Source organism: Calonectris borealis, chromosome 19 (assembly GCF_964195595.1).
Source record: "Calonectris borealis chromosome 19, bCalBor7.hap1.2, whole genome shotgun sequence".
NCBI classification, from domain to species: domain Eukaryota; kingdom Metazoa; phylum Chordata; class Aves; order Procellariiformes; family Procellariidae; genus Calonectris; species Calonectris borealis.
Genome location: NC_134330.1, coordinates 1,618,117 through 1,633,773, shown reverse-complemented (window position 1 = coordinate 1,633,773; position 15,657 = coordinate 1,618,117). Strand labels below are relative to the sequence as shown.

The 15,657-nt window shown below is 36.5% G+C and overlaps 1 protein-coding gene across 13 annotated transcripts in view; it reads right to left on the bottom strand.

Moving 5' to 3' along the window:
* NF1 (neurofibromin 1) overlaps nt 1-15,657 on the bottom strand; it is a 106,173-nt gene that overhangs the window by 20,412 nt on the left and 70,104 nt on the right. For 10 of the 13 annotated variants that reach the window (XM_075168298.1, XM_075168297.1, XM_075168308.1 and 7 more), the window contains 13 exons: nt 10,324-10,756; nt 9,743-10,083; nt 8,782-8,984; nt 7,543-7,736; nt 5,891-6,031; nt 5,382-5,661; nt 3,999-4,213; nt 3,735-3,796; nt 3,494-3,608; nt 2,705-2,806; nt 1,591-1,731; nt 1,095-1,221; nt 460-591 (listed from right to left, as the gene is read on the bottom strand). In XM_075168298.1, coding sequence (XP_075024399.1) covers nt 460-591; nt 1,095-1,221; nt 1,591-1,731; nt 2,705-2,806; nt 3,494-3,608; nt 3,735-3,796; nt 3,999-4,213; nt 5,382-5,661; nt 5,891-6,031; nt 7,543-7,736; nt 8,782-8,984; nt 9,743-10,083; nt 10,324-10,756 — 2,486 coding nt within the window. Of the gene's footprint in view, nt 1-459; nt 592-1,094; nt 1,222-1,590; nt 1,732-2,704; nt 2,807-3,493; nt 3,609-3,734; nt 3,797-3,998; nt 4,214-5,381; nt 5,662-5,890; nt 6,032-7,542; nt 7,737-8,781; nt 8,985-9,742; nt 10,084-10,323; nt 10,757-15,657 lie in introns of those variants that run through there. The other 3 variants (XM_075168304.1, XM_075168303.1, XM_075168309.1) reach the window with 3 other exon arrangements.

Here is a 15,657-nt window from a genome sequence, read left to right as displayed (position 1 = left end):
CATCAATTTAATTTTTTTACTTAGTATAAAGAAGATCATTGAGATGTAATTTTACCTTACTGAAATGTACAGATTAAAAGTAGGTCATTTAAAAAGAATTATATTCCCCACCCAGTTACAATCACATGATTTAAACATTTGCCCTCACATGGTCACAATTTCTATTTCTAGACCGCTAGACATTGAATGTTCTAAGGCACACGCTTAAATCAAGAAGCCTTCGGCCTCCCTCAAGTATTTTCGAAGTTGCACAGTAGGTCCTGTGCTGGGAAGCCTTCAGTCTACAAAAAGCTTTAACTGATATACTCCAGCCTAGCCCAGACTCCCCTCCATCTCCAGTTACAAGTTTCCTCTATGTTGGTACGATTTTATCAATCTAAAGCCTTAAGAATTCCCACAATAATCCATTCCTTTTCAGTTAGCACAAATTTAAAAGAATGTTTGTTTGTTTAATTTTACCTGCCAGGTAAGCCACACTCTGCGTGTTCACCTCAAACTTGTCACAGTTCCTATGTTTGTTAACCAGAGCTAGTAGTGTATGTAAAATCCTTACTGTTCTTGCTACAGTGGTAGGAGAAGGATGCCTGTACCCTAAGAAATGAGGTTAAGAAACCAAATATTGTATTTAATTTTAATGCATATTTATGAAGCATTATTATTTTGAAAATATTTAGAAATATTTTTCAGCATGTTCTCAGGGAACTTCATGTAAAGGGTAAGGAATTACAATGCTAACAGAAATTACACATTCAAGACTAATTTTTTCTGTCCCTCCTCCCAAAAATCACATAATTTCAAATGTCTGTGCATATATTATAACTATTATCTCACAAATCAATCTTCTAAAAGGAATGGTGAGCCCGAACACAGGCAAACACACAGAGAAAGACAGCATTCTTGAGGGAAGTAGTAAAAATCACGTGTATGGGAAACGTGGCAAACTTCTTTAGTCAAAGAACATTTAATTCTGTATCTATTCTGTGATCCAAGTTACTTAAAATCCACCACCCATTTTTTCCCCTTTATCCTTGGACTTGTTTTCATTTCTGAATTAAGAGTGTTCATCTAAACTGAACGGCAATATGTATTCTTACCTTTCAGGAGGTGTCCCACTAGTGCGAAGTTAAAGTTGGAGTTGAAATTTAGCCCAACGAAATGATCCATCTGCTTGCAGTGCCATTCGAGTGGCCTCCTGATCTCCATAAACACCTCTTCTGGGCTCTGACCCAGCAAAAATAAAATACAGGAGCACCTCATCGAAAGTTACTCATCAGATCTCAAGTTGTTGATTTTTTTTTAAGAAGTGACAAAACAGTAATTTTAAGAGTTTACACCACAATAGCAAACACACTCTTTATTAGAACACATCTATACATTTCTGTTCCAGTTTAGAACAGAATAATGAGAGCTTCATCTCTACATCTTAGTTTTACTGTTGATATTACGCAAGTGAAACAATTTCTAACGCAAATTTCAGTTTTAGTTGCTTAACTACTGTCCATGAGGACAAGGAAATTTTTTTTCTTTTTGAACAGATCTAACTGCTTACAAAAACTAAGGGTTAATCACAGCTGATTGCTAACAGCTTACCTTATCATTGAATACTCGAAGGCTATCCAAGGTATGCAGATTCTGTTCAAGTAGTGCTGTCCCTGCTGAGTACAAGTTTACTTCATCTAGCTGCAGCACTGCCATAGCTACCCAAAAGAGGGCCTTGTGCATAGGAGAGTCCTAGAAGAAAAAAGAAAAAGCCACGATTTCACTTTCAAGTCAGTTCCTGTAAGTCAAAGACAAATAAGACTGACACGTGGTTTTGTATATGCATTACTATCCTTCCTGTAGCAGGTTCTGTCCTCAACCACATCCATTCCATCAATACAGATGTACACATGAACCTGGAGTCTTAATGCACTTAACAAGTGAATGGTAGAAAGCAAATGAATTTCAAGCCTTTCACCTCCCCCGAAACCATTCCTCCTCTCTTGTATTCCTTCCCTTGGTCACAAAAATGTCAGGCGCATACTGCCCTACACCAGACTGAACAGAAATGTGTCTTTTGTTATCAATTTGAGAGCACACGTTGAAAATGGATTGCAATTCTGCACATATAACTGACCAGGCAATTTCTTCTCCAAATCAAAAAAGCACGCAGGAAGAATTGGCATTCAACAGATTCCAGGTCTCTTAAGTGGCAGACTTTTATAGGAACAAGTTTTATTTACTAAAAGTAAATACATGAGGCTCTTCATTAACGGCATACTCGTTGGTATGCTGATCAAATAATGAACAAGAAAGTAACATACAGATGGCTAACTTAATGCCAAATCAAGTAAGACTAACATTTATTACAAGCCATGATCTGAAAAGCATAAATTAGCAATCAAACATTTGAAAGCCAAGACTGAAAATGTTTTGGAAAGAATTAAGACAGCCTGTGGTACGGTCTTTGCCTATATTGCTATGGCCCAGTTTGATGAAGCAGAACAGTACATTCTAAAGCATTTTTAAAGCCTTTGCACAGGTCCCACATACAAACATCTGTGACATAGCTCCCATATGTAATACTTTCGAGCATGAGTCATAGCAGGGAAGTGTGAACTTCAGATACCACAACACTTACTTATATTTTTGGGATTATACCCATAAATATAATTCTCATTTATAAAGTATGTTCTCTGTTTACTCTAAAAATCCAGTCATTTACCTTATTAAGAAGAGGCTGCAGCTTGGTGAGTGCTATAACTGTAGCTTCTATTAGAACTTGGCTATTGTAATTATCAGGGCCTTTTAAACAGCTCTCAAGTCCCTTTTTGTCGGAAAAAAAGAGTAATTAAAAAACAAGCATAATTAGATTTTGCTTTGTAAAAAGAAGGTCAAAGCTCTAAACAATAACTGTTGCTCTCAATTAGTTTACAAAGCTTGAGCTCATTTTAAACTAATTCTCAAGGACTTTCACAAATGGAGATTTACACAGAAGTGATATATGTATTGCTGAAAGCAATTGCAGAACATGTATTAAAAAAGTAAGGGTGCAGAATAGGGTGCAAGAATTAGAGAATAGCTCTTTTACAATCCAGATGCTGTTCAGTTAAAGCTTCTGTCCAGAAAACTCTAATAAAATGCTTAAAGGAAACATATTTAGTACACTGTTTTCTTGCTATGGAACACAACCTTCTTTGGGAAATACGGAACGTCATTACCAAGCTAGGCAGTCTGTTTCTAAGTTTGCTTATACGAATGCCCTGCTCTTTATTGTATATACTTATAACACATTAGATTATTAACTTCCTTTAAAAAAAGGAAGTTGTGAATCATGTGCATGCAGCTAAATGCCTTAACAGAAAATTTCGCATTTATTTAAATACTGACTTCTGGATCAATCTCAGTGTCTCAAATTTTAAACTCAATATTGAAAACTATTGTTACTCTAGAAGTCGCAGCACTGATGAAACTTATTGCTACCAAATCAATTTAAGGTATATGGGTCTATTACCTTGCTAAGAATTCGGATTATTTGTTTTATTTGTCCATGAGACACACGTTTACTTATACAGCCAAAGACAACAAGTGCTCTCGGCTGCAGGGACGGGTTATATTGGAATGCAAACCTGTGAAGAAACAGAGTACACTATATTAAACAAATACAAAACAAATAGGCTGTATAACGAGAAGTTGAGAATTCTAAATATACTACACAGGCGGGCAAGGGTTATGTTTTGAGATCTACGACATACTTTTGAGCTAGTTCAGTCCACTGGTCCAGCCACTTGCACGTTGGAATATCCCTCATACAAGCCTAAAAAGAATTATATTGTTTGAATACATTAAGAAAAAGTCTTTTGAAAATTCAGAACATTATTTCAGTTCTCAGAAGTCGGCTACTTAACTATTTATTACCACATCATGGGAGGTACATCACACTACACTGCTTGCCTGTAGAAGGTGTAAGCAGTGCCATTTTCCCTTGAGGATAATTTGTTTTGTTTTGAACCACATACCTCCATGATCTCCAACAAAGCTTCAGTAACAGTTTCCAACGAAGTCAGTGCAAAAGTCTCCCTTTCATAGGAACCAGGTGAGAACGACCTGTCTCGATAGCTGGATCGGAACGCTATGACTGCGGCTGATTTCACTTTGCTGATTCCAAACAGCAAATAAAATTTGGGCAGAGAGAACTCAGTCAAGCTCAGCCTTAACACTTGCTTGGTCTCCTCTGTTGAAAAATTTTTACATATTAAATTTAAACCACTGAAATCCAATCCATATTTTCAACACCCTTAGGCTCACCCTCCCACGAATACAAAAGTAGATAATCATCCTATATGTCACTTTGCACATTCCAATACTGTTTTCTTTGCTACTTCTCCCAGAGTGTGCCACAAGAACTGTGGTCTGTTGCATAGCCTGTTGAAACCAGTCACCAGGAAGATGTGTTCTAAAAACAGGCAGAAAGAAACTTGTTTAAAGATGTGGTTCTGTGAGACTTCTCCTTGTATTGGTTCAGAAAATGGAAACCTGGAGAGTTCCTGCTTTGAAATACCAACAGTACTGTAAGTTCAAACTGCAATCAAATTCTGCTTTTGGCTCTGGCACTAAAATGAAGAAAGCCACTTAAATCAGAAGAAAATGATGGCCCTGTACTAGCACTGAATATTTTTACAATTCTGAACTTTCATTTCATTTTGATGTGCTGCTTCAAATTCATTGTTTAAACGGGAAGGCTTGCCCTTCTCTCTGTGCGTCAAAGCAAAGCTTCTCTTTATACATATATATGTGTGTGTATTCACACATTCACTCTGTCGGTGTAGATATAAAATGAGCTTTCAGATACTTAAAAAAGACAAGATTACATAAACTTTAAATTTTTTTCTGCACAAAATCTAGCCTGGTTTTATACTGTACTTCTGCGATAAGAAATGACAGCTACATATTTGCTAATGTCAATTATTTTAGGACTGCTGAAACATAGCAGTATGCAAAATACCTGTTCTAACAGTACAGTTTCACAATTCCCTTATGTAATTGATATTTTTGTTACCACATTATGCAACCATTCAAAAGATGCACATCAGCCAGTTTTAGCACAGACGTATTTTCTCCTTTCTCTGCATTACAGGAACATCCTGGTACTTTCTTCTCTTTTTCTAAAACCAGTTACACAAACAATTTACATTATGCACCTGCTCTAAACCAGATAGTCATTTTTTAATTCCATACTCATTTGTTGTAGATCATATCCTCATTTTGATTTGTATGCAAGCTGAATTACAACATGGTATTTTCAAACTCTCAGAATAGTTTAAAGAGAGAAAGACAACTCAAATATTTCTTAAACAAACTAAGGAGCAATCAGCTTAATTGAAAATCTGAAAAAAACTTACCACTGAAGTGAAGCTGTGAACAAGTGCAAAGAGAATGAATGATGTTGATGACGAGACCATGAGTGGAAGCTCTGAGAGAAAGGGGACCAGTGGCCACCAGTAAAGTAACTACATGAAAGAGGTAGGGGAGATGTGCTGCCACATCCAGAGAATTGTTGAAGGAGAGCATCAGCATGTAACGTGCTAGAATAGCAATATCATCCCACATCAGGTGCTGTTCCAGCGTAGGAGTTGGAGACAGACAAGTCTTGTCAATTATTTTACACATCCTTCCGATCACCTGAAAAGAGAGCAACCATTTTGTTTTACTCAAACAAAGAGCACAGCTCAAAATTTCAGTAAAAACCATTACAATTTAACATTCGAATTATTCTATTGCTTGGATCCTATTTTATCATATTTTTTGCATTATTGCCTGTACTGAATTATAAGAAAGCATCTCAGTGTCACAGTATTATGTAAATTGAAATTATTACATAAAAGGAAATTGGGGCAAAGAGGGAACTTACTTTGCTTGAAACCAATTTTACATTTCCAGAAGCAAGTGCTACAGCTGTGTCTGCCATAACCTCAGCTTTTATGGATCCTAAGCCCCCTGTGGCACTGGTTTTGATGAAACTGTCCAGCACTACATCAAGGAGATCTGTTATCTGTTACAGAAAAAAAATCTTTTTTATCAGTCAAATTAACTTTATTTTTCCACAGTAAACCATGTTTTAAATAAGCAATCATTCATTGTTTCAGTTGAAGATGCGTAACTACCATAAAATGAAGCATCAGTTTTAGTGATTTGCTACCATTTCAGAAAAAAATCTAATGTAAATATTAGAAGTATAAAGGTTAATTCCACCAGATTTTACTTCAGAACTGTGGAGAAACTATAATTTAGTTTGTATTATTTTTATTTTATTTTCCATTTTAAAGTGTAACTAGTAAGAAGAAACCGGATTTCAAGTGGGGGAAAAAAACCACACTTCCAAGAAAATAAGCAAGACCTCGTCCATCAAAGATTTTGCTTAGAGCACTAGCCACGTGTGAATACAGCTACAAGTAGACGAAGTTTCTTCTCATGTACAAAAAAAAAAAAAAAAAAGACATTTAATATATCCAGGTAAGAATAAAATCTTCAAAGTGCACAGAGAACTCTAAACGTAACATGCAGGCTAAGATTAACGCTATTTCAGTATTGGTTCAAATTCAGCTCTCGTTATATTATGAAAATTGGTTGAAATTCTGGGTCAACTAAGTCAATGATAAAATTTCCACCAACTGCTGTGGAATATTTAATCTTTTAATTTTGTGTTCTCCATATTTACCTGTTAACAGACTTTCATACTGGACATAACAGTCATATTGCTCTCAATTTGATTTGAGCTTTCAAAATACATTGATTTTTTTGTTTGGTTGGTTTTTTTGGCCAATTGGACCAAGCAAGTATCCGTTTGACAGTTCTCCCACGTTCTCCAAGAGTAGCTTTGTGATGCTGGGCTGCATCAGTTTGGATGACAGTTAAAAAAATAAAAATAGCGTGACAATGAGGAAGTTGATACAAAGCTTGTGAGCAAGCCTGGTCACGGAAAGTAAAGCTGGTCTCGTTTGTCTAGACATCTCCTTCATGAATGCCATATATGACGTCAGCTTTATTTTTTTCATTTTCTTTACTTTGCAGGGAGGATGAGGACAGAATTTGGCTAAGTGTTAAGCTGATCAACAGGACGAATTCTATTAATTGTAACCAAAATGCGTCTGTTTTAAAAGTGCAAACAGAAAAAAAAAAAAAAAGAAGAGTTCTTTCAATACCACATGCCTAATACACCTCTGAATGCTAATACTTTGTTCTTTCAATTCAGTACCTGTACATTCAGGGGTTTCGATGAAATAATTACTACTAATTGAAATAATTACTAATACCAAAGACTTTTAATTTTCAATTCTCAGTGGGGGCCAGGAACACATTCCTAGAAGCCAGAGTTCACTACTGATTTTATGAAGTATTTTATAGAATGGAAACTTCAGAAGAACTTGCACACTACTCTCCATACAGCTAATATACTTAGGTCCTGTCAAGGTCCATTTTATTTTGCTGCATTAACATTTAAGTGGTTAAAAACTCTATAATCTGCTTATAAACAAATTGCAATAAGTTATGTGGAATTTGTACCTGTCCAAGACTTCCCCATATCTTAGCTTGAATGGAAGGATACATCTGTTTTTCATTTATTGTCATTGTTATAAGCTTATCGAGAATAGCAGTGACTCGCTGGCGCTTAGCATCATCATTGTGTTTACAGAATCGGACCAGATTGGACAGCCAGGGAGTCATATACTCCAGACAAAGATGTTTCAGTTCAATACCTGAAATAAAAATTCACCTTGTAACACAGAATCAGCACTGGTCTCTATTTAGAAGTAAATAATTATTTGTGAGCACTTTTCCTTTCAGTTTTATTATCTAAAATAATTACTATGAGAGCCGAGCAAATAATACTGGGCAAACAGACAAGCTTCAAAAAGAAATGTACTCTAATAATGACATGCAAGAAACATATGTAGGAATCTGGCAAGAAGATGTTGACATTTTAATATCTCATGAAGAGATGTGACATAAAGATGTGCACATTCAGTATTAGGCGGGACTACTTAAGATAATTTCTTTTTCATCTTGAGAATGTATTTTCAACAGCTTCCAACAGTAAAGTCAGAGCTATATTATGCCTGGGAAAAAAGCATGACAAAAGTAGTGCAACAGAACCAGATTTACAACGGAGAGATATAATCAATCTGAAAAGATTAATTTTTATATGACTAAAGAACCATGTAACTCTTCTGCATACGTACATTCTAGAGTTCAAACCTTCACTATCATGGACCTCAAATTTTGATTTCTGTTCTGCAATATTCTCTACTTCTGGTGAATTAATAACAGCCTGATAGAGATCTATCCAAAGTACTCACTGTACAAAACTATCAACAGTGATATGAAAGACAATTTGTATTGTGATCTCTCTGAATGAACTTAATCCTCTAAACGAGATGTCTAGTAAAACTTGTTTTAACATTGATTTCAAAGTTTGAAAGGCAGTTGCCTTTTTTTTTTTAAATCTACTTCCTGAGAAAGGAAAGGGCACATTCAAACGTGAAAAGTAATGTTTTTGCTCCAACAGATGCCATTCCAGTTTATGAAACCGCCTTGCTTCAGGGAATCACACCACTTGATTATTAAGAAAAAGATATAAATGGATAATCTTGAAAACAGCTAGAACAGCTCTAAGAAGCATTTGCAATTTAAACTTCTTGTATCTTAGTAACGTGAGGAAGCTTAATTGACTAGGATAGACAGCTACCAACTTACGTCTTTTCAAATTCGTGGTTAACATTAAGCAATACTGGTGTTACTTACTAGATTTGCTAAATCCAGAAATACACTCTTCCAAGAACTCTAAGGTGAGGTGCGGTTCGTTAGCTGCAAGGGTCTTACTAATAGATACAATAAATAGCGTGTTGTTGGCAGGAATACACAGACCTGAAGTTTCCAGTAACTGGCCCTCAATCTTTAAATTAAAGGTACAGGTTAAGGCACACAGAAGATTATAGGCAGCAGACCTGTAACAAACAAGCAACGTGACTTGTAATAGTTTTCTTGTACATTTTAAAATATACGCATTACACCAAGGCATCACAGTAGCAGTACCGACATTTTAAAAATCAAATCAATACTGCTATATAAAAGAGTACATTTAAATCCTGAACTTTTTCCCTGCGCCCGTTAAGATTCAGAGACAACAACATTTGCCTTGGAGAAATGAAAGACATTACTCCTCCACTTGCCTTAAACAATTTCGGATGAGGTTAAAGAGTATGCTTGAAGGACTTTGTACTGGACTTCTCAGAAAGGCCTTCAGTTCCAGGAAATTCTAAATATTTCCAGGTGCACCTGAGCTGCTAGGAGAGAGACCGCCACGGGCCCCAGAGGTTGCCACTGAGCCAGTACCCATTCTGAGGTAGTCCTTTCTGAGAAGATCCAAGAGCCTGCTCTAAGAGGTACAGCTCCCACGTTATTAAACAAGAAGTTCAACACCATGAAAATCAAATGTACCTAATAAACATACATTGCAAAGCATAAGTATTTCTCCTTATAAAGAGAACTTAAGCTTCCTATATGCCTTCAGTTAACCTGACTGTATGTATACCTTTCTTCATCTATAGAAAACCCAATCTTTCTTTATATTAAAAAGTACATTTTCCTGAGTTGTGGTGAAAGAAAAATTATTTTGTTCAAGAGAGATTTGCTAACACTAAGAAAACCTTGGGAAGAATTCACATTTTTGACCAAAGTTGGTATTAATTTAAAAGGTCTGTACCGCAAACTGGGGTCTGAGCTTCCCAGGTTGAGCAGCGCTATGTTCAGTAGTGTTCCAGGGACATCCTTAGGACGAATTTTAGTATGCTGTGGGATGGAGTCCGGTTGTGACAGCTCCCACCGTGTCCGTATATGAATGATGGACCTAACGATGGCTTCACACTCCTGATGCATGAAGGTGAGTGGTGTGCCTTGGTTGGCAATGGTCAAGGTAAACTGGTTCTCATCAACAAGACATATTTCCTCAATTTCAGAGGCATAGTATATATCATTTAAAAACACCGTTTGTCCCAGGACTCTTGTTCGTTCCGCTGATGTCACCTGCACAGCTGTCGACCCAACCTTAGAAAGAGAATAGAAAAATGGTTCAGCACCTATTGTTAACAATACAAAGATAGAAAAGTCTGACACTTTTAATTTTATAAAGATAAATCTATGAAATTTTATACTTCCTAAAGAGGCACACTAATAAGTTGTGATTTCTCCTCAAGACAGGAAAGGAGAATTAAGAGACAGTAAAATCATATTCAAATCCTTATAAAAATATAACAATTCACTAGGAACAGCACTAAAAGGACTTACTTTAATAGAAACTTTGGTATCTTTATGAGCCAGTTTGAGAGCATTGTGAAATACTTTCAAGTCCTCCTCCAAAGCCAAGGTGGCTGCTGGGAGTTTCTGCTGGTCGTGTTCGATGTGCTCTGCCAGTTTCCCTGGAGAGTCTATGAAAATAAGCCTTTTGCTTCCTTTCAAACCTGTCAAGAGCCTTTCATGGTATTTGGTGTATTCTCTGACCCAAGAGTTGCAGTTATAAATAAAAACTGCTGAGACATTTTCATAAGCAAAGCCTGGAAAAACTACAAACCATTTAGAAAGAAAGTCTGTTTTAAAGCGATTACTGGGGCCAGCGTGTGTGAGGTCCACTACAATTTCATATGGCTTTGCATAGTATGGCTTCAGAGTTAGTAGTACATGGTATATCAATAAATCTCCGTTGATCTGACCAGTCTTGAATCTGTAAGAAAACAAGACAGACATTGTTAGGTTTGCATTTTAGATCCGCATTACAAACATTTGAGTGGTGTATGACACATACTACTACTACACTAAACCAGACTGATCTCTCACATAGTTCTAAAAATACCATCAATCCAAAGCAATGGCACTGGACTGGCAGCTACAGCCTAAAGGCATCTGTTACTACTCTGTCACGGCTCACACTCCAGCCACGCTGAGTGCCCAGTCTGATGAAGCTTGACTTGGGATTTAACTTCATTTTGAAATGCCTTTTGAATGCAACCTACCACAGCCAAGCAACCTCCAGACAGACAGGAGGTTTATTCAACTAAAAGGAAAAATAAAATCCACGCTGGAGAGCAACAGTGCATCAACTGGATCAAAACTGGATTACATGAAAAGAGCTCAGTTATTTTAAAAATGAAAGCAAGGTGTAAGTCCCTCAAACTGACTTTATAACCCCCTTAGAGATTCAAATTATCTATTTTTATATGTGGAAAAATACATTTATTTCAGAAGTCTTAATTAAGACTCATTAAGCACATACCACATACCAACTTTTTCAAAGGGTCTCAAATTCATTTCATTTGCTATATACTGCAGCATACGCTAATGCTCGGTGGAGTGTTTTTAAGCATTGTCAGTCCTCTGAGTACTACACAGGATTTGCTACAAAATAACTCTTTCCAGAAAAACATTCAGATAATACATAAATACTAAGAACCTTTTGATCTCCTGTAACGATTCTCTGAATTTTATAAGACTGGACAGCGATCTGCCTAAACAAAATCTCCAGAGTTAGCATAGCAGGCAAAATTCTACTAGGAACAATGAATTAAAAATCAAACTCAACGGTAGCTAGTGAACACCTAAGGTACTTTTAAATACTTATCATTGTCTCAAGCTAGCATTAACTCAACTCTTCAAGGCAAAAAACAGGCTACGGAAAGAGCTAATAACACTGTAAGCACGTATGTCGTTTTGAGTGTATTGGGACACTGCTCTTGATAACATTTGAGGTAAACCACCTGAGCGCAGGATAACCAAGGAGATAACTTTCATGAACGTAGAATATTTGGTCTGCCGAAAATACTTTTTTTTCCCCTGTGTTACTTCCTGTTGTTCTGAGAGCTAATTTGGGCAAGTTGGTGTTTTTCCCCCTCTAACGTGTCATGGTATAGTTGTTACCAAAAGGAAGTGTGTCATCTCTGTGGTTTTAGTTCTCCACTTAGAGTAAACGACATATAATTTCAGTTACAGATTTGCTTAAAAAATACCAGCATTGTCTAAATCTACTTGCTTTACGTTAATGGTCGTTTGCATCCTAAGAGCAAATATATGCACAAAGAAATTTTATTGTTAAAGGACTAAATATCTGAAACACCAAATTTCTTTTGACTACATCTTGGCACGGTAAGTACACATTTTTCTTCTCCTATTTTAAGTTCCACTTCAAAGTTTCTTAGATTTTGTAGAAAATTATACGCAAAAGTATTTTTAAAGAAGTTCAAGTAACTCAAAAATAGTAACAATCTGTAAAAACATTATCTCCAACTGCATTAAGGAAGCTGATATAACTATGTTTTTAGTAATGTTAAAGGTTATTCATAATCAGACTTCAAAGAATTAACAGTGACAGTTGCTACTTAGCTCTGTTGTTCCTATGCATTGCAGATCGTACTGTGTACTGGTAGAAGACCCTATCAGTACCGAGGCACAAAGGGTTGAACTAAAAAGAAAAAAACAGCTCTTTAATGATCAGTTCCTTTGCTCTCATGATTTTAAGCGAAGCCCTTAACAACATGAGTTTGTTTATTTTTAAGAGAAGCACATCTGGTCTAGAACACTACAACTAACACTCAAATTATTGTACTCTTGGAGGGAGTAGGCAGAAAGAGAGTTGCAACTCTCAGACAGTAACATTAAATGTTGGAGTATATCTGTACCGGCAAACAGTTCTGCATGTTGTTTTGTTTCCAAAAAAAAAAAACACGCTTTGCTGTTTTTGCTTTTTTTTCCTTTTTAAAGTATGCTACAAGGCATCCTCCAGGCAACCTTTACCGTATAAAGATAAAAATTCTACCTGAGCTGTAGCTGATTACTAAAACGGTTTCTAGTTCAAACTTAACAATAAGGATTCATCTCAGAATGGAGTCTAATTTTATGTTACGGGTGAACTGCAAAGTAAAAGATACACATATCTTTTGCTGCTCCTTTGTCATGTAAGGAGAGACACCCACAGTTTGGTCCCTGGTTGCATACCAGGCACATCACTTCTTTCATTTTCCTGGAGAACTTCAGCAATACGAAGGACTGCCATTTGGATTTTGCAAGATAGGCAAGTTCACCCCTCTGATTTTTGGGAGTGAATATATTAAGTTCTTTGGTAGGCATGCTAACTTTTGGCTATGATAAAAGTAAACATTGTCTGGAGTATTTCAAAATTACCTAATGTTACAAACATACAGATATGCTTTGTTACCTTTAAAGTAATCGCTTCAAGAACAAATGTATTTATAAAAATAGCACTGTTACTTTTGGTCATTCTCTATAGTATTTATATTTGAAGCAAATGTAGTCTGCAACATTCAAAGGAAACATTTTGTTCTTAGACACATCTTGTTAATAGAGACAGGTGAAAGAGAGGCTCTGGATGGGATAATAGGCCTTCAGGTCTGAATGTGTCTCACGCGTGCAAACTGGATGAAGTAGCAGTGCTGAAGTGGTTCACTGCTTGTCTGATCGATCACTATTATTTTGAGGTTATTATCTTACCATCAGACTGACCAAGATCAGTTTCCTGCCCTCCAGACAAATTCAACAGGTACAAATCTGAATACCACACAAATGTGAAACAGAGCATACTAACAGTAATATCATTTGCATAATTATCTCAGGCATTTTAAAGAAAACGTCACAATATGTAGCATGTTTGTGAGAAAAATTTGTGAGACGTACATTTGTGATAAATAGCCCTTTGTACAATAAAGCAGAAAAATTAGCGAACAAAAATTTTCCTAGGCATTTATGAAATACTTCAGACAGCTGTGCTACAAATCATAAAAAATTAGAACAAGTCACTTACAGGAACATTTTAGACTCAAGTTTTTCACTTGACCATCTTTACAAGCATGGTTACATTTCCCACGTTCAGGGGAACACAGGAAAGTAAGAAGCAGTCATTTGTAAACTTTACATGGGTTTCTCCTTTCACTGTGTACAAGCAGAAGTGATGAACTTGAAGTTGTAATACGGCCAGCTTTAAAGAGGAGGAACTACCACAGGGTCTGCCTCTGCGTCACTGAGTAGTTAATAGGAAACACTTTCTCTCTTTGCTCCATGTTCTTTCTTAATCTTCATATATTTTCTATAAACATCAAACTGCCAGATGTTCGAGACAACTTATTCTTTCAGAATACCAAGTACCTGAACCTGTCCTCCTACATCCACTAAAAATGAGGTCAAGTTACGTATTTCTTTTCATCAAAAAGGCCTACTATTCCCCAAGAAGTCCGATTCAAACCTCTAGGAACTAGCATTTGCTAAACTAATACCATGATTTGTATTTTTGCAGGTGACTAAATAGGAAGATGAAGACAAAGAGACATAGTAAACCACACTTCACCTTCCCTGTTGTGATAATCTTTTCTTTATGTTTGCAAACAAGGGCAAACAATACCAATTATCCTAGGGTTATAAATGAAACCTGGAATCCTATCAGCCAAAACCTAAGTGGAAGCCAGAACATAACAGAAGCCAATACAAATTCTCCTCTAAGCATCAATTTCAACAGCAAAACGACTACTTTTGAAATGCACGCAAGTACCCTGCAATCCTTATTCTCCACAATGGCCCAAAATTTAACATCTTCCCCTGCCAGAAGTGCTGTTTCTGCCACTGGAGGACCTCGGAATACCAGCAAACCCAAGAGTACAATGACAAAAGAGACATGTGAAGACAATAAGTCTCTTATACTGATTTGCTTCATTATAATAGCAGTACTTGTGCTTATCTGCACCTTCTTATTTCTGTCGACAGTCGTAATAGCAAACAAAATGTCCTATCTCAAAAAAACCAAGCAAGGAAAACGCAGGCCCAGGAGCAATGGTGATATCCTGGCAACTAACAGTTTATGGCCAACTGCAGCAGGAACATGGCAGAGGATGCCTAAGGAGATAACTGGAACTGACTTGATGATGCAAGACTTAATATCAGGGAGACATGCTGCGATCCAAAGGAAAATCGAAGATGAAGCTACTGAGAAACTCACTAAGGAAACAGATAACAAACAGGAAAACAAAGAACCATCAAAGTCACACAAACCCATTTTAACCAATTTTGTAGTTGAGATTTAATTCATACTCAGGTAAAAACTCATCTTTTACTTTTTTTTATGTCATTAATATAAGGCAAAAACTTAGCTTTCAAGTAACAACATGAATCCTAAAACACAGGAAAGCAAAATTCAGATCTTAGGGTTTTTCCTTTTATGATAGTGGGAATGCAGTAGCACCTTGTAGATCCAGAAGGGAGTAAGACTCTGTTAAATAGCTTTCTATAAATAGTGTTAAAACCAGTTCTACTCCTTTGACCAGAAATCATGGTGATAGGAGCTGAACGGGATAAAACGAAAGGACAGAAGTGTGCCCATTCTCAAAGACCATTAGGGGGAAAAAAGGAGAGGACTGTTAGTCTCATAAATATACCATACCACAAGGTGCCACACAGGTATAACCATAATTCAGTCACAACTTTGATGCAATTACTGAATCAGGAACTAGTCCCTCTCAAAATGCCCTTTCAGGTTTTTCCATCAAGAACTTCTTAAACCAGTTTAATTGCTTGAACCAGATTGAGATTTATATCATATTTATTGTGTTTTGACTTTGTGTATGAATA